Source organism: Emys orbicularis, chromosome 23, assembly GCF_028017835.1.
Source record: "Emys orbicularis isolate rEmyOrb1 chromosome 23, rEmyOrb1.hap1, whole genome shotgun sequence".
In the NCBI taxonomy this organism is placed as follows: domain Eukaryota; kingdom Metazoa; phylum Chordata; order Testudines; family Emydidae; genus Emys; species Emys orbicularis.
In genome coordinates this window covers 6240219-6263384 of record NC_088705.1, presented here as the reverse complement: position 1 = coordinate 6263384, position 23166 = coordinate 6240219, and the positions used below count along the sequence as shown (strand labels likewise).

The 23166-nt window shown below is 58.9% G+C and overlaps 1 protein-coding gene across 1 annotated transcript in view; it reads left to right on the top strand.

Annotated features, from left to right (window-relative positions):
• The window catches only part of COL16A1 (collagen type XVI alpha 1 chain), an 84374-nt gene that overhangs the window by 55167 nt on the left and 6041 nt on the right, over positions 1-23166 (top strand). The window contains exons 38-62 of the mRNA XM_065421757.1: positions 529-582; positions 2856-2882; positions 3377-3442; positions 3651-3704; positions 3823-3876; positions 5246-5299; positions 5551-5595; positions 6014-6130; positions 6883-6918; positions 7335-7421; positions 7997-8041; positions 8756-8800; positions 11122-11175; positions 11656-11709; positions 13419-13472; positions 15230-15274; positions 15515-15568; positions 16197-16232; positions 17169-17231; positions 18570-18641; positions 20043-20096; positions 20419-20463; positions 21054-21098; positions 22233-22286; positions 22845-22898. Of these exons, the coding sequence (XP_065277829.1) occupies positions 529-582; positions 2856-2882; positions 3377-3442; positions 3651-3704; positions 3823-3876; positions 5246-5299; positions 5551-5595; positions 6014-6130; positions 6883-6918; positions 7335-7421; positions 7997-8041; positions 8756-8800; positions 11122-11175; positions 11656-11709; positions 13419-13472; positions 15230-15274; positions 15515-15568; positions 16197-16232; positions 17169-17231; positions 18570-18641; positions 20043-20096; positions 20419-20463; positions 21054-21098; positions 22233-22286; positions 22845-22898 (1368 nt within the window). The remainder of the gene's footprint in view (positions 1-528; positions 583-2855; positions 2883-3376; positions 3443-3650; positions 3705-3822; positions 3877-5245; positions 5300-5550; positions 5596-6013; positions 6131-6882; positions 6919-7334; positions 7422-7996; positions 8042-8755; positions 8801-11121; positions 11176-11655; positions 11710-13418; positions 13473-15229; positions 15275-15514; positions 15569-16196; positions 16233-17168; positions 17232-18569; positions 18642-20042; positions 20097-20418; positions 20464-21053; positions 21099-22232; positions 22287-22844; positions 22899-23166) is intronic.

Sequence of the window (23166 nt, the reverse complement as noted above, 5' to 3'; positions counted from 1 at the left end):
GCTACCACCCTAGGCCTCTCGGTGCCGGGCGAGAAGAGACCAGACCTGGCTGTAAGCATTAGAAAGGGGATCCACTCTCGGGGCTGCTGGACACAGACAGATGCCGTGGTTGTCCCCGGGTCTCCAGACCAACTGGCCCAGCCTGAGCTGGCTGGTGTCACGGCCCGGGGGCTCCCTAAGTCCTAGCCTGGATGGAAGAGTCAGATCCGGGGCGGCTACTGACCCTACAACAGAGCCCAGGCTCATGCAGTCCGTGCAGTGCCAGTACACAGGCAGGATCGATGCCACTCGTAGTCCTGCACCTGGTTATGGACCCTCAGTGCCTTGTATTAAGGAGCTTCCTTAACCAGAATGCATCTGCTAGTCAGAGCAGGGGCGGGGGAGGCAGGACTCCTGGGTTCTGTTCCCTGATCTGTCAGGCAATACTAGGATGGTGGCCAAGTTGCTCCGTGCCTTGGTTTCCCCATCTGTAAAGCAGGGGTGATGCTTTGCCTGCCTCACATCTCTGCTGTTTTGCTCTCCCCCTAGGGCCGCGAAGGGCAGCGGGGAATGCCAGGGGTGCCTGGATCCAACGGGCTGACGGTACGTAAGATGCGGCCCTGCGTCTGCTGGAGGGTGTTCTCGAAACCACCAGGCTAGAATCGGGCTGCTCGATCCCTTGAGACCAGGCAGTGCAGTAGCAACAGCAGACTGTCTGTGCTCCCGCTCCCCCGCTGACAGGCCTCACCCCACGCGACCTTCCCTGGCGACGCTGCCACACGGCATCCCCCGGGCACCGGTGATGTCGTGGCACGACGGTGCCGCCCCGGAACGTCGGGCCTGGTGACGCCGCTAGAGCCGCCGGGCCAGCTCCTGGGCCGGCGCGAGTGGGCCAGGCTCCGCTGGCCGTGATGGAGATGCGCCGATTCACGCCGGCCGAGGATCCGGCCTGTTGGGAAGAGCCGCGTCTTTGACAGTGTTTTGCGCTTTGATGCAGGCGGCCTCCATGTCGGGAGAGGCGGGAGCAAGCTCCTACCCTCGCCCTGAGGGCTCCCTGTCTCTGATTCGACCCCGGTGACAGAGAAGTGGACGGATACCTTGTTAAACGAGGTAATGGCGTTAGCCCATTCTCTCTCCATGTCACCTCCATCACCTTGGTGTCCATCACCCTTACCCATCACTTCGCCCGCAGCCCACCGGGGCCTTATTTGCTGAAAGAGAAGGATTTTTTGATGGGGGGAGGGATGGGTCCATCCATGCGTTTCCCCGCTGGACCAGCTCTCCTCCCCGGGAACTGGTGCTCTGGCAATCCTGCTCCGGCTACTGGCTCTGCGCGTCAGTTTCCCATCTCTGCAGAGGGGATAACAGGGGCTGTTGTGAGGGTAAAGATGGTAAAGATGGTGAAGCGCTCAGATGCTGCGCTTGGGGGGCCAGATAAGGACCTAAGCCATATAGAAAGAAGATTGGTCCAGAGAACCGCCCTTCAGCAACCCCCGCCTCCAGGGGAAGTGACAAAAGAGGGGTCCCCAGGAAAGCTCAGCCCCCGCGCCAGGCATCTCTGGATTTCACTGGGAACTGATCCAGCATTGCCTTGGGGGTTGTGAAAGGGACACTGCCAATGTATCCTTGTTAGGCTCCCAAAATCTAGATTTAAGTAGAAGGGGGAAACAAATAACCGAAATGTTCATTCATTTGGTGAAACCAGGTATTTTCCCTCTTGTTTTACCCCTCCTCCACCGCAGTCCTGGAATCCCCCCCAGAGCAGAACCAGGAAGGGAAACTGACCAGGAGAAAGTGAGGCAGAATGCTCTAGCTTTGCTGCTTGGGCATTAGCGATGGCCCATTGGGGGGGCAGGGGACACGGGTCTGGGAGGCAGGGGGACCGGGGTTCTGTTCTTCACTTCTCCATGGGAACCTTTCCATTGATGTCCGTGAGCTTCGGCCAGGCCCAGGGTATGTGATCTTTGCCTCCCTGCCTATAGGACGGGGATGATACTAGTACGTTACTGTCCCTTGTAAAGCGGGTTGAGATACTTGGCTGGCAGGTGCCCTAGACAGGTTGAAGCCCAGAAGGAGACAAGCTGGAAGTAGTGATGAGGGGGTATGAGGGTTAGAGACTTTCCCTCTGAGTCCTCTCCAGCGTGGGTAGTAACAGAGGTGGAATTTTCCGGAGATGATTCCTGTCTTGGCTGTGGTCCTTTCAGCTATTGAAGTCCAACAGCTGTTACGCTCATTCCCTCCAGCTGTCCGGGTTCTGCTCCGAGCCGGGGGAGCTATCCATTGTGAGTAATCTAGGAGATGAATGGAGCCCTTTCTCCGGCCCGCAAGCAGAGCTGGACTGGAACAAAGGCTATTCTCAGTTGTTAAAGAAACAACAAGGAGTCCGGTGGCACCTTAAAGACTAACAGATTTATTTGGGCATAAGCTTTCGTGGGTAAAACACCCATTTCTTCAGATGCATTCCCAGATGTTGGTTCCTTTGTCACTGGCTCATGGCGGGTTAGTGCTGGTGTGTGAATGGTCGCCTAAGCCACATGGTATTGTTTCTGATTGGAGGACTGGAAGTTTTGGAACAGGAGACAGGCCAATAACAGATGCTTTTGTGAATTTGGGTATTTGTGCGAAGAGCAGGCGTTCCCCAGCCGCTCATACCAACACAGACTTGTTTGCACGATGGTTGGTGAACAGAGGATGTAGGGGCACGAGCATGGCAGAAGTGAAGAGCTGTTCCCAGGCTGAATGGGCGTATGCAGACCCTGCCCAGCACTTCTCCGGTTCTGGTTCCGAGACCCAGACAGAACCTGCGACACAATCTCTTGCTCTTGACCCATTTGACGTTGGCCTCTAACACGTTTCTCTCGGCTTCTTCCCTGCAGGGAGAAAAGGGGGCGCGGGGTGAGAAGGTGAGCTGGTTTCCTCTCCATCCCTGATTGCTGTCTGGGCCCCATCACCTCCCTTGCGGCTGAGCGTGTGCCCGCAGCCCGTGGCAGAGGCTGCAGGCGATTGGCACCCGCGTCCCCGCCTGCAGCATCCACTCACTGCTGGGCGCTTGGTCTTGCAGCTAAGCCACGGATGAGGGGTTCCTCCTGTGGTAGGGATGTCCCCTCCCTGCCATGCCGACTATGCAGAGACCAAGCTGTAAGGTGTCACTGAGTGCCTTGTGACTCAACCAGGGGGCTCCCAGCTCTGACCGCCCTGCCCCCCGCTGGCCCCCAGCCAGGGGGCTCCCAGCTCTGACCGCCCTGCCCCCCCGCTGGTCCCCAGCCAGGGGGCTCCCAGCTCTGACTGCCCTGCCCCCCGCTGGTCCCCAGCCAGGGGGCTCCCAGCTCTGACCACCCTGCCCCCCGCTGGTCCCCAGCCAGGGGGCTCCCAGTGCTGATTGTTCTTGTGTTTTCAGGGGGATCCTGGCGAATGCACCTGCCAGCCTGGCCCCCGCGTGGACCCCAACTACTCGGGGATGCCGGTAAGCCCTGAGTCTGCCTATTCGTGGCCTCCTTCTCCAGCTGGGTGATGGTCTAGGGCAGGCCACCTGCCCCCACATCCTGCACTGCCCTTCCCCGCCGCCCAGCTGCTTTCCTGCCTCGGTGGCTGGGCAGGTGGAGCTGTGACACCTGTGCCCTGGGCTCTGCTTCGCCTTCGCTAAACGCTCTCCCCTTCTCTTGGACTCGCAGGGAGCCCCAGGACTGTGGATCGGGACGTCCTGGCAGCCTCAGCCTGGCCCGCAGGTGTGTGCGCTTTCCTCTCTGTCCGCGCGGCAGCCTGGGTCCGCCTGCGCCCACTCCCAGCCACTCACCCAGCACTGTCCTAATGGCCCCTCTCTCTGTTTGTTTTGGGATGTTGCAGGGTCCCCCAGGTGTCCCAGGACCGCCAGGCCCCCCAGGAGCTCCGGGGAGACAGGTGAGTGAGGGAGAAGGGAGTGGGGTGGGCTCTCTATTGCAGGACACGGCTGGGAGCAAGTTGAGGCCCCGATCCTGCTCCCTTGGGGGCCGATGGTGAAGCTTGAGTTGCCTGCGGCGGGAGCAGGCCTGGCCGTGTGTGCGTGATCTCCAGTCACCCCCAGACTCTCGGGGAGCCCAGCTGCTCTGATCAGGGCATGAGCAGCCAGCAGGGCGTCCCGTAACCCTCCCGCCAGCCCCTTTGGGCTATTCCTAACCCCCTCGTCTCTCCCCGGGACCCCTGCCTTGGCGGGTGCCAGGGAACACTAACGGCCCCCTGCCCACACCGAGGCTTGTTAGCCAATCTGGCCGAGCGCTCGCCAGCTAGAGCTGCTCGCCACGCCTTTACAGGACGTTTCATTGTCAGTGGTTAAAAGTAATGCCCGTGTGCTGGGCCTATCGCTGGCCTGCCCGGCTGAGGCAACCCAGAGAGGCCCAAGATAACCTTCACCCAACTCAGAGGAGAGCTGAGTCCCTGTAACCGTCCGGCGACTGGTATTTCGCAACCTCCCAGCCTAAGGGAGACCTGGCCGTCTTCAGCGTTAGAGCCTATTCCCTGTCCCTTGGACTGGCGCTGCGATCGACGAGGGATCCCCAGCCGTACATGTAGCACTGTTGTTTTGCCTAAACGTCTGTGTCGGTGCTACCGGCATGAGTCCCGCTCAGGGAACAGCATCTTAGTGCAGTTCTGCGGCCTAGCCAGCGGGGGGGGGGAAGCACCAAACAATTCTGTAGGTCCCACCAAAAAAGAGTATTATTTCTTGACCGTGAAATGGTACATTTAAAAACCGACCCCAGTGCCGCAGCTTTCAGTCCCTACTCAGGCACCAATCCCACTACAGTCAGTGAGGGTTTTGCCTCAGCGGGGCCCTGAGGCTTCAGTGATGGGCACTTTAGAACTGTCTGTAATAATAATAAAACCCTTTTGCCCCAGAATGGTTAGTTCCTGAAAAACTCCCCCCTCCGCAGTGAGTCTAGAGCCCTGGGCGGGGACTTAGGAGACCTGGGTTCTATTCCCAGCCCTGCTGCTGGGCCTCATCACTTTCTGTTTTCTGTGCCTCAGTTTCCCCATCTGTAAAAACAAGGCGAATGACTCCACCCTTCCGTGGTAAAGCTCTTTGAGATCTACAGATGCAAAGAGCTGAGTGTTAGTGGTATCAGATCAGAGCACCTTTAAGGCAGAACCAAGTTTGGGCCCCAGAACCTTACAAGAGCAGTGCTAGGTGGAGGGGAAAGAAGAGAGAGAATACGAGCATGGGAGAAGGCAGCAGGGTGTCAGGAGAAGGCTGTGCAGAAGGATTTGAATATTCAAGCTCTCTCCTTGGCTTTAGGGCATCCCAGGACACAATGGTTTGCCAGGACTGCCTGGGCCAGCAGGAGATGTGGTAGGTATAGGAGCTGATGTGTCCGTGTCTCCGTCTGCCCCAGGTGTGTGCTTAGCGCTCTTCCGCCGGTAGCTCTTGCCGAGTTATTTCCCAAGCGCCTAAGTCCTCCCAGGCAAAGCACATGTTAACGTACAGCCTGTTACCCATCATGCTTTTCACTGCTTTGGCGGTCGCCCTGAGCAAGATGAGCCTCCGGCGATAAGGACCGTTTTCCAGGGGGTTGCCCTCTCTTTCTGTGTGTGTCTTTGCAGGGGCCGCTCGCTGTCGTAGCCGAGAGGAACATCGAGGTGCTCAAGGTAAGCGCGCCAAGGAGCAGAGGCAGCTGTAGCCGCAGGGGGCACCTCCGGGCCTGAGCCAGCCTCTGGCTCACAGGGGCTAGGCAGCAGGTTACCCTCCTGTAGTATCTGGCGCTGGGCCCTGTCAGAGCCCGAGGGAGCCTGCTCTGATCCAGAGACTGCATCCGCTCAATAGGAGGCTGTTGTAGTCACATGGGCTGGCCACTAGAGGGGGAGACAATCCCATCTTCATAAACTGCATGGGGCGGGGTTGTTGTATCCCTCTGCCTGTGCAGCGCCTAGCAGCGTGGGGACCCGATCTCCGGCTGGGCCCTGTCGGCCCCTTCGTGGTGCAAACAATGACAATGCACTGAGCCAGCGTGTCCCAGCTGGGCAGATCCCACCTCGTGCAATCCCTGCTCTCCCCCTCTCTCGCTAGAACATCTGCGGGGATTGTGCCCAGGTGCAGACTGGCTCCCACACGCCCAGCGGAGTCAAAGGGGAGAAGGGCGAGCAGGGCATGCCCGGTGCCCCCGGCATAGACAACTGCGCACGGGTGAGTACCCAACCACCACCTCCTGCGGCGGGTACTTGGCAATTAGCCACCGTCCGGGGGGACTCAAACCCAGGGGAAGCTCCACGCCTCCATGGCAGCCATGTCCCGGAGTGCATTACACCCCCGAGCACTCTCACATCCACTGGCACAACGGCCCCGCCCCGTGGATGCACAGCTCCGCACGCCCAGCGGCACGGCCCCACGCACACGTGTGCACGCGCGTCTCTTGTCCACAGCGGCACGTATGTTCTTAAGCTCCCCCTTGCACAGATAAACACCTGCCCAATGCAGGGACATGCCTGGGTGCCTAGTCCCCACCTGCACCCAGTCCCCCCTCGCCTACTCCCGGCCTTGTGCAGCTCCTGGTTCATGCCCCTTGCACACCCCGTTCTCCCTGGTATTGCCCATTGTGCCATCAGTGCAACATGGGCACGAAAGCCAAACGGTGCTCGCTGATGCCGACTCTTGGCTCGCTTGGCACTAGATCGGTGGGGGCACAAAGTCTCTGAAGGAGTGGGGGTGCTGGGGGTGGGGGTTACCCTGCATTGTGGGAACTGGGTCTGTGCTGTATGGGCCCAATCCTCCAAGGTTGGGCGGGGGTCCCCTTCTAGGTGATCGGAAGATGCTGATCCCTTTTCTCCATGCCTCCACTGGGGACAATGCCAGCCCCACAGCGCCTCTTCCCCAGGCGAGGCGGGAACGTGGAGCAAACCCCAGCAGGAATAAACTCTCTGCGTCTCTTCCTCTTTCAGTGCTTCGCTCAGTTCCCGAGAGCGGAGGAGCCCCGGGTGAGTAGAGCCCCGCGAACTCGGAGCTGCTCATGGGACGGGTGAGGGGGCCTGGGGAGGAGACTCTGCTCTGCTCCCCGGTGATCCGAGAACCCCGCCGGATGAATCCATGCCTTGGCTGTCTAACGCCAGGGCGTTGGGACTGGCGGGGCGCAGCATGGGGGACTCGCCTGCCCAGAGCACATGAAGGGCAGCCACGGTCCTCGGACAGCGGTTCCCCGAGCATGGCGGGGCTCTGGGGCAGTTTTACAGCCCGCTGGGGCAGACAGGGTTTTCCAGGGGCCAACCTCCACTCTTGGCATGTGTTGGCCAGGAACACGTTGGCCTGGTTCAGCTGGGCGGCTTGCTGAGTTTCAAGGGGGGATTGATCAGAAGCGTCTCCTGAAATGGGTCTCGTCTTCCCCCCCCCCCCCCAGGGTGACCAAGCAGAAAGCGACGGTGACTGTGTTGGAGGGCCTGGGCTGCCGGGGATGCCGGGCTTACCTGGAGAGAGGGGCGAACAGGTACGTCCAGCATTTGGGCCAGCTCCACCGGACAGCGGGTTTCCGACTCCCCGGCTTTGGCCCTCTGAGAGCTGCGGTTCATGGGTGACATTTCTAGCGATTGATTGAGATTTCCGTCCCCACGGCATGGCCCTGAGATACCCTCCCCCACCAGCATCACCACATCCCCCCAGGGAGAGCCTGGGGCACAGGGCAAGTCTTGCAGCATGGCCTGAAAACCTCAGCCCACTGACCTCCAGGTCCCGGAGGTGAACTCTGCTGCTCTGGATCAGTGGGAACCGGCTCCGTTCAATCTCCCTCTTTGCTCTGTTCTGTATTTCCCGTCTCGCGTGACGGCCGTCGCTGGGGTCTCCACCCGACGGGAATTGAACTGGGGAAGCTCCCGACCTACAAGCGTGAGCTGGCGGCTGTAGCAGACTCACAATCTCTGTGGCTCAGGCACAGAGGGGAGCTGTAATACACGCTCCTCACTGGGCTACGTCTTGACCTCACACACCCATTGCAATGGCCAGGCGTGATGCTCTGCTTTACGGCTCCTGTCTGAAGCATCTAACTCTGGGCCGGTCTCTTTGCAGGGCCCACCAGGGATGAGAGGATCTCCAGGGCCCCCTGGACCGACTGTAAGTAACCCTTGTAGAGAGCATACTGTGTAGACTTGGGGTTCTCCTGCTCTTTGTATGTAGGGCGGGGTGCTGCCCCTTCCTGGCCCTGTCCTGCTCTGTATGGGACAGCTGTGTGCTGAACGGGCTGTGAGCACTCTCCAGAGACGAGTTTATCTGTCGCTCCTTCGGAGTTGCCATCGCCTGTGTTGGGGTGGTGAGCCCTGGGATGACAGATCGCTGTGCGATGGGGACTCGCTACTGCTCTATGGCCCCTCCGAAAATCCCAGGCTGAAATCCTGACCCCACTGCAGTCAATGGCCAAATTCCTACTGACTTCAGCAAGCCTGGATTTCCCCCCGAGAGCCTGGGCTGGGAATGGCTGAGCGCGGCAGAGTGGCCATGCGTTCTGCCAACCCAGCGGCGAATCCCAGGCCAGCCCTAAGGCCACGGGTGAGGGGTGGAGGGGGGTAAGCGCTTCTGGACAGAGCTGCCTTCTCTAGATGGGGGCGAAGGTGCCATTGTTGGTGAAGGATGGGTGAGTCTGCAGAGCTGTTCCGGAAACCAGAAGAGGAGAGATCCCGCTCGGAACAAGAGTCTGAAACAAGCCGGTGTCGGAAAACCCAGCCCCTTGGCTTCCCTGCCGAGGGTCCCGTCCCCACCAGCCCCAGGCCCAGCCCCGTCAGCCTCCTGAATGTGATTTCCAAGGTGTGATCTCACTGTTTCTTCCCTTAGGGCCCTCCAGGTTTTCCTGGAACGCCTGGCGCACCCGGATTGCCTGTAAGAATCCAGCACTGCACGTGCTCTGTGCGGTCCTTTGTCGCTGACGCTTGTTTGGCTTTGTCCCCCTCCATTCCTCTCCTCCGGGCTCTGCGCCTGATCACCCAGCCAGGCCCCACGCACACCGGTTCCCCGAGCTAGAGACTTCTCCAGGCCCCGGGAGGAAGAGCCTCACTCTAGTTAATCTCCTGCCCTGTCCCCTCTGCATCCCTCCTGTCCTCATCTCTCCTTTCCTTGCCATTCATCTCCTTCTCAGTGGGCCTGATTCTCCTCCCATTTACATGGGAGTAAATCAGGAGTAACTCCATTGAACTCAGTGGAGGCAGCTTCTCAGCCAGTGTAAATCTGGCCTTGAGACTAAGGCAACTGGCTTGGGACTTGGGAGCCCTGCGTTCATTTCCTGGCTCTGCCCCAGACCCCCTGGGTGACCTTGGAATCTCTCTGGGCCTCAGTTCCCCATCTGTAAAATGGGTGCGATTCTTCCTTTCTCCTCCCCTTTGGCTGCTTCGATTGTGAGCTCCTTGGGGCTGGGACTGTCTCTCGCTGTGTGTCTGTGCAGCACCCGGCACAATGGGGCCTTTGATCTCTGCTGGGGCTTGGAGCTGCTTCTGCAATCCACATGAAAACCTGTCACTCCAATGGAGCTGCTCTGACCCGGGGCTGGTGCGCGGCAAGCCAGGGTGTGAATATGGCTGGCTGGAGCCTGCTGCCACACACTAGACGGTCTGGTCCAGGGCCCTATTGTGCTAAAATCAGACTCAGTCGAGAAAAAAAGTGAATCAATTCCACTTTTTCCCCCCTTTCTCTTCATTCTCTCTCTCGTCTCCTCTTCCTCCCGCCTCAGCGCCCAGCTGAGCACGCAGGATCTCTCTCAGCAAAGCCCCAATCCACTCCCCAAACCTCTGCTGAGTCTCAGTTGCCAGGCCTGGGAGATGGCGCCTGAATTGTGGTTTTTCTCACAGGACTCATCCCCCCCGTCATTCATGTCCTAATCTCATATCTGGCATCTTCCACTAATGTCACAGTAACCCCACAGTCTGTCTGTGTGATTGCTACGCAGTGTTCACGTCCTCACCGGTGTGTCCTATGAAACAGCATCACTTTCCACCATGTAGGTGCCATGTAACCAAAACTAACCCTCATCCTAGTCGCTCCTTGTTGCTATGCCGATCCCCGCCCAGGTTCACGTGGAAACTATAGGGACCAGGGGCGGGGCCTCCTTAGCCCCTCCCACTCTGTAGCTTCACCGGTCAGTCATGCCTTGGAACACCCAGTGAGAACTCATGTGCGTTTCTCGTCTGTTTCCCGCGCGCTGGGGGTAGCGCGTCCCGTCCTGTGGGCACGCTTGTGTGCTTCACTTGGGGACGCGGCGGGAGGGGAAAGGCGACTGGGAGCCCTTGGGTGGGAACGAGGTCCCAGGGAGCGGGCAGCTGTAGCTTCTGCTCATGGGCTACACGCAGCGATGAGCCACCTGTGGGGTAAGACTTTCCCTGCCCAGCTTAGTGCCCCCTGCCCCCGCCTACTGAAGGGATATGCAGCACCCGTCCATCATGGTCCAAAGAACCCGCTTCAGAAAGCAGGGCTGCTGAGGATCTGCCTTCCAACGTGTCAGCCAGTCGGCGCCGGCCTGTGCTGGGAGGTCATGTCTGGGAGGAGCGTTTGGAGTGAGGGGGCGGGGGGAGGGAGAGGTTCAGGAATCGCAGCATCCAAGATGGTTGCCTCTGTTCCTTTGGAGACGGGCCAGGTAAGCCCCTGTCTCCCAGCCAGGGTGTGTCTACCCAGCCATGTGCGCGGACGTCCCTAGGGCCAGGTCCCCAGTTGCTGCAAATCGACAGGGTTCTACTGAAGGCGACGGAGTTGGGCTGATCCCCCCACCGGCTGGGATCCGACCCATTGAGCCCCCCGGACGAGATGCCTGCTGAGGTGCAGGGCGGGGCTCATCTTCAACCCGGCTTTCTCTAGGCTCCTCTGGCCTTTGTGCCGTCAGACAAATGCAGGCGCGGCCCCTCGGCCTATGAAGTGCCGGAGCTAGCTAGCGGGGTGGCAATATTCCCCGGCTCCCTGGAGATGGGGCCGGCTCTGGAAAAGCCAGCCCTGCGGCTAGGTGGCAGGACAAGTTTTCACAGTGCCGATAGCCCTTAGAGCCTCCAGTGGCAATGGAGGGAGTGTGAACTGAAGTGCCCGGCTCCGGGAGTGGGAGCTGTGTTCGTGTCTGGCGCCATCCCACCCTCTTCGGCCCTGCCGTGCTGCGTGCAGCTGGTCGTGCCACTGGGGCTCAGGGTGGAAATGCCCCGGCAGAACCTCATGTTTTCTCTCCAAAGGGTCTCCAGGGCGAGCGCGGACCACCTGGGCTCACCGGCGCGAAAGGGGAACTGGTGAGTGAAAGACCTGGCTGCTGACTCCCCGAGCGCCAGTGGGTTTTGGTGCCCCATGGGGGAGAGGGGCTAGCAGGATGCCGGTTTCCTGCTGGAGAAGCCCCTCGGTCACTGTATGAGGGGGAGACGACACCTCGGTTCAGAGGGGCTGCGACATGGACAGAGCTGGAAGCTGAGGTCCTGCAGCCGCAGGTTCTGGGCATACTGCTGCCAGGCTGGCCAATGATCCCAGCTCTGCCCCAGAGGGACCTGCCTTGGCTGGCTGTCCCCGGCTTGGTGGCAGCAGGGGCCGGGCACATTTACTTGCCAGACCAACCCATTAGCGGGTGGTTTACGTCCGTGCACCCCAGGCTGGCCCAGCAGAAAGAGGCGCCGGTGCGTAGCACGGGGTGCAGGAGCCCAGCAGCTGGGAGAAGCCATCAGCACAGGTGCTTAAACCTTGAGCCTGCCATGTCTGATCCCCAGTGTTGTTCTCTTCAGGGCCCTCCCGGTCAACCCGGATACCCTGGTGCAATGGGCCCCCCCGGGCTGCACGTGAGTACTGGTGTATTTCGATGGAATATTTGGGACATGGGGTAAAACACAGCTCGGGGGTTGGTACACAGAGTCCTCAGCCTGCCAGCACCTTGCCTTAAGGATACAGCAAAGGAGGAAGGCGAGTTACTTGTTCCCTTTAGCTGGAGCGAGTGTTTAGAAGAACCCCCCCCTCCTGTCTCTCAGATAGCATCAGAGCTATGAACTCTGCTCTGGGGGGAAGAGAAGCTGGAGCGCTTGGCCTTGCTGTTGCTATTAAAGCCGGAGCCCGTTTCCTAGACGACAGAACACACACAAGAGGGGAGAGAGAAAAGCACCGATAGAAAACCCAGCTTACGGCGCCGGTGTTGACTCTCGCTTGCAACCTCCCTGCTGGAAATCACAGGCACGTGACACGGTCTATCAGCCACGCCGAGCCCTGGCGAGCGTGTCCCAGCATCGGGCTGTCTAGGGCATTGCTTTGAGCTGCCTCTTCCTGGTTGCAGGCTTACAGCAGTGTTGCAAAATGTACAGTCTTGGCCAGCTAAGCCAGACACTGATTAGACAGAAGGCAAGAGGAGAGGGATAGGAAAGAGAAGGCGGGATTTAGGTGGGGAAGGCAAAGGACACCTGGGTGGTGGGGGACTTAGCACAGGTCTACGCTACAGAATGACTTTGGTCGCTCAGGGTGTGAATAATCCGAACCCCCCGAGCAACATAGTTCTCCCGACCCGATCGCTGGTGCAGACAGAGCTATGTTGGTGGGAGGGCATCTCTCGTCAGCTGGGAGCATCTTCAGAAACACTGCATTGGCACAACTTTGCTGATGCAAGTTTCCACTGTAGATAAGCCCAAAGTCTCACACCCCCGGCTGGGTCCCTCTCTGCCCGGTCTGGTCAGGACATCTCTCAGGATTGGAGTGAAAAAGGTCCAGGGTCCCCCAGGAGAGGGTTGTGGGGGGCAGCTGTGATGGTGATGCTTGCTCCCGGATCCAATTTTTCTTCCCGAAGTCTCTCTTTAAGGACCCAGAAGGGGGGGCTGGAATAGCCCGTCCCCTTGTTATTTTGTCCACCAGTTAGACCTCACTTTTGACACCAATTATAGTCCATTGATTTCCGGCCCCACACTCGTCTTGTTTACCAGGCATGATTCTAACACAGCCCTTGAGCTCTCTTTGTTTGGACCAGTTCAGTCTGTCTCGCTGTTGCACCTTTTTCCTATCAGCATTTGTTGTTATCGGGGATTGTGACATTTGATGCACTTTCACTGGCTTCCTCCAGCTGAGCTCATCAACAGGGTAAATTCATAGGCCCAACAATCCCAACAGTGCTGAGAGCGGGGGGGCCTGGGCGGTACATGCCGCTGGGAGTGGAGACCCCTGGCGGAGCGGTGAGACAGTCGAGCGCGGCCTGCCAGGGCAAGCCGGGCTGCCGTGTTGGGAAGGAGGGTACGATCAAGCAGTGCAGAGAGGAGGGACTCTGCTGTGCTGATCTGGAGGGTGAGCCTGGGGGTCACGGGCCCTGGGGGTCACTAGAACTTGCCACACCCCTGCCAAGAAAGTGTGAGGTGCAGATTAGCAGAGGAAGGTCCCACAGGCCCACACGTTAGCCACCACCAAGATGGTTCCCCTCTCCCACTGTCAGCTACCTCCCCACCGGTTACCAGCCTCCACCCCCTGCCCCTGCAGCTGCTGTGCAAAGCTCATCTCATTCTCCTGCCTTCTTACCCAGGGCATCAAAGGAGAACGAGGCTATTTGGGACCCCCCGGAGAGAAAGGGGAATCGGTGAGTGCCACGGACCTGACCCTGTGCCAGCTCGATGCCTGTGGGCCATTTGCCGCTCGCCATTTGATGGGGGTGAAGGGAATCCATCCCCCAAGCTAGGAGAGGAGCCTGGTGGCTGGGCTTGGGGGTGCTGCTGGGTTGTATTTGCTTCTATGGGGCATCTAACCCCATCACCATAAGGCTACATCTGAGAACATGCAGCAGGGAGACTGGGCAGACGCAGCCTCTTGGATTGGGGTGGGTGGGCAGCCTGCAGCCCAAAATGCAATGGGTGATGTGGCCCTGTCAAGCCACAGGCCTGCACTACGTACGTTCATCGCTGACCTCCAGCAAATACCTCCCGGGATGTGTCCTCGGCTTTCCCTGGGGGAAGCAAGGCAGCGGCAGGGGGTGGGAGCACTGGGGCATCTGGGTGCTACCCCGAGAGAAACAATCCAGGTTAATGGCGCCGATGCCACGTCTCACCAGGCAGCCTCATGGCTGCACCTGCGGGAGCTCGCGGGATGCAGGGTGTGACGATGCGGTTCTGGCGGAACCCAACTGAGAGTGCCAACTCAGGACAAATTGCTCAACCAGGGCAGTTACAGCCCAAGGCTGGGGGTTTTTTCCACCTCTAAGGCAAACCAAACCAGCCAGACTAAGAGGACTTCGGTCTCACCCCACTGGCTAACCGCAAGTCTCACAAGCAATCTCCTTAGACACTCCAGTTTCCCAGTATCACCGCCAGTGCCACTCGTTATGGGGACGAATGGTTGTGAAAACCAAGACCCCAGTAAAAGAAAAAGGTTCTCCTGATCCCAAAGGACCACGCCCCAGACCCAGGTCAATATACAAGTCAGATCTTACCCACAAATCACGCTGTTGCCAATCCTTTAGAATCTAAAATCTAAAGGTTTATTCATAAAAGGAAAAAGATAGAGATGAGAGTTAGAATTGGTTAAATGGAATCAATTACATACAGTAATGGCAAAGTTCTTGGTTCAGGCTTGCAGCAGCGATAGAATAAACTGCAGGTTCCAATCAAGTCTCTGGAATACATCCCCCGCTGGGATGGGTCCTCAGTCCTTTGTTCAAAGCTTCAGCTTGTAGCAAAGTTCCTCCAGAGGTGTGAAGCAGGATTGAAGACAAAATGGAGATGAGGCATCAGCCTTATATAGTCTTTTCCAGGTGTAAGAACACCTCTTTGTTCTTACTGTGGAAAATTACAGCAAAATGGAGTCTGGAGTCACATGGGCCAGTCCCTGCATACTTTGCTGAGTCTCAAGGCATATTTGCCTTTTCTCAATGAGTCCATTGTATAGCTGATGGTTCTTAATGGGCCATCAAGCAGGCTAGGCAGAGCTAACACCAGCTTGTCTGGGATGTCACCCAGAAGCATAGCAAAGTTTGCAATACAGACAGTATAGAGCCAATATTCATAACTTCAACTATAACACTGATACACACATATAGACAGCATAATTATAACCAGTAATCCATAACCTTGTCTTAGACACCCCATTTGACCCCCTTTATACAAGATTTGGGTGCCACTACAGGACCTTGGTTGCAACAATGATCTATATGGTCCCAGATTATATCAATAACGTCACACAGGGTCACTGAGACCCGCCGAAGGGGCCAGAGCTGAGCTGAGCCACCCCCCGGACCCTCCGCTAAAGCCAGGGCTGCTGCCGGCAGGCTCGCCCGTGATGCGGTAAGTATCCCTCCCTCCCCGGGCAGCCCAGCTGATTCCTGTTCCCTTGGTGTCTCCCCAGGGCCCCCCTGGTTCCGATGGCGTCCCAGGTCCTACGGGGCCAGCGGTAAGTTCACAGCTAAGATCTGTCTGTTGAAACTGCTTTAAAGGCCCCCGTCCTGCCCCCACTGGTGCCTCTGGATCGGCACTTGGCTGACAGGCAGGGAGGGAAGAGGGTGCTCGGGCGCGTTGCGAAGGAAGAGGCGCTGGATGTCTGGTTGGGCTGGCCCCGGCTCTCCTGTGTGTCTCGGGAGCGCCAGCGGCACAGAAATTACAGCCCTTCTGCTTTGTTCTGTCTCTGCACCAGGGTCCGAGAGGAGAGCGCGGAACTCAGGGCAACTCTGGGGAGAAAGGAGATCAGGTGAGACCTTCCTGCTTCCTCTGCCCCTTCTCCTCCCTGCAGGGAGGAATCATTGGCACTGTCTGCTCCAAAGCTTCTGGGAGGGAGATGGTGGCACGGCTGCCCCTGCTTTGTGGGCACTGCCCCTTGGAATAGACCGGGGCTCCCCATTCCCCCTCCCCCTCAGCCCTGTGACCTGGCTGTGGCTGAAGAAGCCATGCCCCGAAGCAAGCAGAGGAACCCCATGAGATGACCCCAAGGTGCCCAAATGGTGGCTAGGTTCCTAGGCCTGCAGCCTTGCTAAGCCACCAGGGACTTTGCGATCCTGCTGCTGCACGGAGCCTTGCCCCCAGGGCTCCCTGCACTAGCAGATCTCTGCTTTGGGGGAAGGCTGCAACGCAGCAGCTTGGCTGCCCACCCTGCCTGTCCAACAGCATGCACGGTGCCGCGGGCTCTGCTGTGAAGTTAGACGGATGCTGCAAACGCTGCCCTGTGGACCCCAGATCCCACTGGGAACCAACCCCCCTACTCTGGAGGCTCTCACCCGGTCTACCTAAAGAGCTGCCTCTGCTAGGGGGGCTGACTTTGGCTAGCCCCTTGAGCAAGGGTGCGCTGTAAACCAATGACTGATCTTTTACTGTATTCACAGGGATTTCAGGGGCAACCAGGCTTCCCAGGGCCAGCCGTAAGTACATCCTGAGGGAAGTTTCAAGCACTGAGGGACTCAGCTCATCCGCGTTTAGCCTGGCAGAGGAGACGGAGGAGAGGAGAGGTCATGGTGTTCCCTTAACAGGGGTGCACTTGCCACCACCTGGGCAGAGGCGCTCATGTAGACCATGATGAGCTCAGGGAGCCGGAATGGAGCATTATGGGGGAGCGATATGCAATTCGTCAGGGTTGGAAAGCGATGGCTGAGCAGTGCTGGCTTTGCAGAGGCAGAGTGAGCGAGTGGGGGGATCAATGGGGATTATTTCCTGGGCATGTTTTCTGAGACAATAAAGGCACCAAACCACCTTTGTGTGATTATCGGGGGATTGACCGAGTGCAGGCATTTGCAGCCAGGAATCGAGCGGGGGCGGGGAGCTTTGTCTGTACATTTGTTATGGGATGGAGCCTTGTTATCGGAGCTGAGGACAGGCCGGGGGATTTTGGGGGGGAAGGCAGGGCGGAAGCCCAGGGACAGAGGCTCTTGGGCCAAAGGAGTTTTCTTCTGGCTTAAATTTCAATCATCACTAGCCCCGTCCACAGCAGGAGCAGAACTACGCGAGCTACCAGCGTGTTCAGTGACAGCTGCCAAGCAGAGTGAGCACAGACCACGCCCGGGGCTAGCCGGGCTCAGCGTGTCCGCCAGAGACCGCGCCCGGGAAGCGTGCTTGTGGCTGGCATCAGTAGGCTGCACTTGCAGAAATGGTGCGATCTGCCTTGTCTGGGCTGGACTGATGTTCCTAAAATAGCCCCCTGTGGCCCCCACACTGGGGCTCTGGGAGCTGTGACTGTAACAGCCAGCTGGGGCTGGAGGCTCTTTCTGAGTCAGCGTCCCGCCTGGCTCATTTCATTACAGACCCCGATGCAGGGCGACTTGATTAGCCCTTCAAAGATTACAAAACTCTTGTCGTTTTAGGGCCCTCCTGGTTTCCCAGGGAAAGCCGGACCGACTGGGCCGCCAGGCCCCGCTGCCGAGAAGGTGAGTGCTGCAAGGCGGGCAGGCTGTGGTGCTGGAAGTCCCGAGAGAGGGGCTTCTCTTTGCCTGGTGATTGCAGGGGATCCTTGCCTGTGGAGGCCTCTGAGCATCGCAGGCCTGGAGAGAGGTGCCTGCTGCTGGCGGGGTTCGGGGCTCCGGCCTCCACTCAGGGCCAAACAGGCTGTGCTCCCATGGCTGGGCTGGTCCTGCAGGGCCTATACCGAGTGGATCGGATCCAGGGCCAGCGCTGGGCACTCACCAGGGGCCTGTTTCTAGATCCCTTTAATGAGCCCCCCACTTCCAAAGAGGCATAAGCAGCTTCCCAAGCGCCCACCCCCTCCCCGCAGCCTAGGCTGGGGGGAGAGAGCCCCTTTGTCATTCTCAGGGCTCTGTTGACACCTGCTGGCCACTGTGAGGAAGGGAGGCTCTCAAGGAGCCCGGGATGGAGGGGGGACTAGGCCAGTGAGCTGCTTGGTTTCGGATACACAGTTTGGATCCAGGTGGCTGAGGTCACGGGATTGTGATTTTGGCACAGCCTCAGGGACAGCTCGGCGAGAAGCTCTTGGGAACTGCAAACCCCTCCAGGGCCGGGGGGCTCGGAATGGGGACGGACGGTGTTTGGGGCAAACGGAGCCTGGGCCGAGCACTGCGCGGCAGCCGGGCATGTGCTGGGAGGAGACGGGGGCCCTGCACCGTGTGATCTGGGCCACGGACTCTTGCCAAAGGGCCGCCTGGCAACTCCTCCCTGCGGTGCTGAGCAGAAGCAGTGCTTGGCCTCACGGGGCCCCCTGCGAATGTTAGCTCTGCTCTCCATACACAATCTACCCCCTTTCCGGCTGATTTCCAGTGGTGGATCCATCATGGAAACATCCCCTGGGGCCTGGGTGATGACTGAGTATCCCGTGAGTGCCGACAGGTCCCAGCTACCTGGGGTTCAGGGCCTGCCTGCCCAGCAGCACTGCTCCTTCCCCTATAGGGCCCAGGGAGGGGAGGAAGGAGAAACGGCAGCTTTTTAGCAATGCATGGAGCGTGCAGAGCTGGGCCACATCTGGTGCCCTGCTGGCACACTCCAGGCGCACCTAGCACCTGCACCCATTCCTTAGCAAGAGGGAAGTGTTCCTCCTCGTGGGAACTGGCCTCGCCCAGCTGGTTAGTGCCGCTCAGCCTCCTTCACCCCTTGGATCACAGGGGGGCAGGAATGTATGGAGAAGCTGAGAGTGAAGGGAAGTCTCTGGAGTAGCCCGGCGGAGACTATGGGCATCCTCTCCCATGGCTCTCTGTACCGGTGCGTTAGCCTGGCAGAGGGCAGCGGGTTCATTGCTCCCCATATGACTTTTGCAGGGCAGTGAAGGGATGCGCGGCCCTACGGGGATGCCAGGGCCAATGGGGCCCCCAGGGCCTCCTGGAATACAGGTGAGTGTTTCTTTTTCCCAGCTCAATTCCTGACTGCATGGAAGGAGTGGGGGGGGTCTCTAGGTCGGGGGAAGGGCTCAGGGGGTGGGGACACGGACTGCACGGGAAAGGAGGCCCCAGGATCATGGTGGCAGGAGCTGTGAGGGACACTGGACAGCAGCTGGGTGTGCGTGTGGACAAGGAGCTCAGTACAGAACAAAGTCCCGGCAGGTTGGTGGGTACCAGCAGATGGGATTTGCTCCTCCTCCCCCCGCTCCATGAGAGATGAGAATCCAAGACTGACCCCACTGAGCTACGATGCCATCCCTGGGCCCAAGTCAAGGGCTTCTCGCCTCTCTGCATTTGTGCCTCGGGCCAGAGGGATCCTGCCCTGACGCCGCGACGCAGCATCACCGACGCTATGTCACGGCACTCACAGGCGACGCCGCATGGCTGCTTGAATGTCTCGTTCTGAATGATCATCGGGGAAAGTCTCTTCAACACGTTTTATTTCATCCCATGGGCTGCTGCATTGTCCTGGGCCACAGATTGGGAGAGGCGCCAGCAGCTTTCCATTGAATCCAAAAGCGTGGGACCAGAATCTTGGTGCTGGTTCTGAATAAGGAACGGGAGCCTCGGGGCCTGTATTTCAAACACAGGGATGCGTGCTCGCCCAGGCAGAAGTTACTGGGTTCGATGCAGGACCGTTGGGTGAAATCCTCTGCCTTGTGCTATGCAGGCGATCCGATGAGATGGGCGTAATAGTCTCTTCTAGCCTTAAAATCTGCAAATCTGAAAATGGATTCGCCTTGGTTGGAACCAGGGAGATAAGTGCCTGGGTGGGGGTGGAATAGATATTGGATCACCGCTGTCCACCCAATGGTCCCTCTTCCTGTTTACTGGCCATCCTGTTTCCACACTTGCTGTGTGTAATGCACCGATTAGCAGGCCCATGTGCTGCTGCTCGTTGCTGGCTGGGATGTCCAGCCTACCCCAGATGTGGCTGTGCTGCCCTCTGGCATCTGGATATAAGCACTAACGCAACTGCAGCTCCTGGAGGTTCTCCGTTGGCTCCTGTGGCGGAAATCCGGTTAGGGCTCAGACGGTCGTGAGTTCCATCCCTGCCCATGTGGTCATGGTGGGTGGAACAGCTAGTGACTGAAGTCCTGGGTGGTCATGGGACGGTTACAGCTGAAAGGTCATTGCTTGGATGTCCCAGGGTTACAATCCAGATGGCGAGGGAGGGATACAGCTGCCCTACTGAGCACCAATTCCCAGCCCCTCGGGGAACTGACGTGTTCCCATATAGCAGCATTGTCTTAGTAGTAGTGTCCCACGCCTGAGATCAGCCAGGTGGTGTGAATGAACAGGCCTCTCATGAGTTCTCTTGTTCTCGGTCTTGCTTTCCCTGTGATGTCCCAGGGCCCAGCCGGCTTGGAAGGACTGGATGGGAAGGACGGGAAGCCAGGGATGCGGGTAAGAAAACGGGATGGGGCTTTGTACCTATTTTCTCACAGTTCTGCTCAGAACTGGGCCCTGGCTGGCATGAAGGATTCGCCGACCTTCTGCTGAGCCTGGGCCGAGGCTCGTACCAGAAGCCCAAACGGGGTGAGCTTGGCCTTCATCCCAAGCTGTGGGCTAGCTTGGAGGGGGAGCAGAGGTAGCGGCTATTCTCCCCCTCCTCAGAAAGGGAGCTGGGTCCCACTCCTGGGGTTCCTCTCCCAGGCGGGACGTCAAACACACCTGAAACTTCCTGCCACAGCAACCCTAATTCTGTGTCTGTTGCCTCTTTCCTTAGGGCGACCCGGGTCCTGCAGGGCCGCCAGGGATGATGGGGATTCCGGTAAGTCATGGCTGGATTCCTGAATAGCTTCCTGGTGCATGGCACCAGGCATCCCCAGTCAGGGGGTGTTCGGGTCTTTCCTTGCCAGACTCTCACCCCCCATGCCCCTTCCCCACCACCACCTCCCGCGCTGCTGACTGCTAGAGTCCTGATAAAGATTCAGATGGCGAGAGCTTAACCCGGTAGCTGGGCTTTCCTTGAGTTCCCCCCAAAATGCAGCTCTGGCCCTCTCCCTGGGAGACAGCACCCCCACTGCCTTGTAAGTGGGGGTTGCCTTGAATTTCAGAGGGAGGGGAGATAGATGATTGTTGAAGAGGAAGGAGAAGCGCTGGACTCCAGAGCTGGCAAAAGCGGCCCCATCTCCATCGGAGGCCAGAGGTAATTCGTCAGGAGCTTGAGAGCTGCCTGCCCTTGGCCCGCTCCGGGGGCTCCTGGTGGGTTTGTTATGGCATGGAGAGCTCCTTGGCAGCTGGCGTGGGTGGGTGTCTCCGTGCCCGAGGGAGGGAGGCAGGGGGACTGCACAGAGCCTGTCGGGAAGGCCCTGCTCACCTGATGCTAGAGAGTAATTCTTCTCTTCTTTTCCCCACCAGGGCTTCAAGGGGAAACCCGGCCACCCGGGTCTCCCAGGCCAGAAGGTGAGCTGGTTTGCTGCTATTGTTACAGCCTCAGGGAATCCGCAGCAGGCACCTGGCCGCAGCTGCTTTGTGAAACCTCCCCTTTGAGATCGCTGAGGGCGGGGGCTCACTGGAAGTGACATTCACCAGGCCCAGGCCCTGTGTAAACCCTTAGGGGGGAATTCTAGCCCCACTGGAGCCAGTTGCCAACTCTCACTGAGTTCAGTAGGGCCAGCTTTCCCCCTTAGGGGGGATGTGGCACTGGAGTGGCACATCGCCTCGTGCTGGGCCCGCCGCATGGGGTGAATGTCACCCTGGGTAGAGCAAAGGGCTTTATCTGCCTGGTTAGGGTCTGGGGGGACTTGAGGAGCTCTGGGAGGGTCGTGGAGTGTTTTGCTGTTTGAAACTTCCTGCTCTGGTCGGCTGTCATGGCCTCACCCCCAGGGCCCCTCGGTGTATTCAGCACCCCATCATTCCCCGACACCGTCATTCAGAGCTCGTGCACCCCAGGAATCTCACACCCACCCCGAGTGGTGCCGAGAGCAGGCCACAGCGTCCACCAGCACTCAGCATTCATCCGCTGCAAGCCCCCTCCAAAGGGACCGAGCCAACCTAAGGACAGCCTGGTGGCTTCCAGGGACGGAGATGAACCAGCCTGGCTTGTAGCGGTGCCGGGGCTGGGCAGTGATGGACTTGTGACATACAGGCGTGGCAGTGGCTTCCTCTTCTGGTCAAGCCAGGCCATTCCTGCCCAGGGTGGGACCTTTTCATCGCTGGGTGCCGAAGTGGGATTGCTCGGTCAGATGGCGGCAGAGGCTGGGTACCTCTGGGGCTGCCTGTTTTTAAAGGGCTGGATAATTTTATGATCCCAATGGGGCCATGTCCCCAGCTGGAATAAGCTGGTGTAGATCCATTGAAGCTGGCAGCGACGCAAGCTAAGAGGATGTGGTGGTCATTGATCATGGCACTGCCCATGTGGCTGGTATGTGTAACGGGAGGCTGTCGCGTTCCTCTGCACGGTGAGAGGCAGCTTGGCTGGCCCAGTGACCGGATCCGGTGTGACAAACCCCATGCAACCCAGACTCCCCGCTCCCTCGCTCTCCGTCTACACGCAGCGCATGCATGATGTGCCATGCTATGTGTTCTTCTTTCCAGGGTGACTGTGGCAAACCCGGCCCCCCCGGAAGCGCGGGCCGGACAGGGGCAGAGGTGAGTCAGTGCAGCGCGGAAGGATGGGGTGTTTAATGCTCAGGGCGCCGTGTGCGGCTCCCGGCAGTGACCCACCACCAGCGACACTGGATGTGAGGGCCGGCCACGATTGTGCTTCTGCTCCCCGACCGCTCGTCCCAAGCCCCTTCCCCCTCGCGGGGTCCCAGAGCTCAAGCTCCAGCCCTAGCCCGATTCAGCAGCCCCATAGCCCGAGCTAGCTGACACGAGCCAGCCGCGGGTGTTTAACTGCAGTGTAGACACACCCTGAGCGACTCACAGGAGAACTTCAGCAGCCCTGTTGCCATAGGGCCAGGCTCTCCATGGGGCAAATGAGTGCCGCTGCTCTGGTGAAGTCAATGGAGCTACCGCGGGTTACAGCCGCTGAGGATCTGGCCTGGGACGCTGAAGTACAGCGTATGCAAACACACGCCCAGATTCTCGGGGAAGGGGCCTGGTTCCCACCGGCAGTTCTCATGCTCTTGCGTACAGGTCAGCTGGGTGAGGAGGGGTGTGTACTGTACGGGCTGCGACTGTATATAATCGCTCTGTCTTTTGCAGGGGGAACCTGGTCCGATGGGACCCCAAGGCAGACAGGGGCCTCCGGGCCATTTAGTAAGTTGGATTTTTGCTGTGGTTGAGAAGAAGTGACAACATCCCAATTGCACTGGTTTAATCCGGCACCGCTGGGGGAAAATACAGGGCTGTGTGAGCTCACGCCAACCCCAGCCTCGCCCAGCAGGAGGCGCTGTAGTGGGTGATGCAGGGGCACTGGCTCTCTCCAATGCCAGTCCCAGCAGCAAGCACTTCAAGGGGGTTGGTTGGTTGGTTGGGGGAATGCTCAGCTACTGCAGTCCCAGCCTCGCCCAGCAGGAGGCGCTGT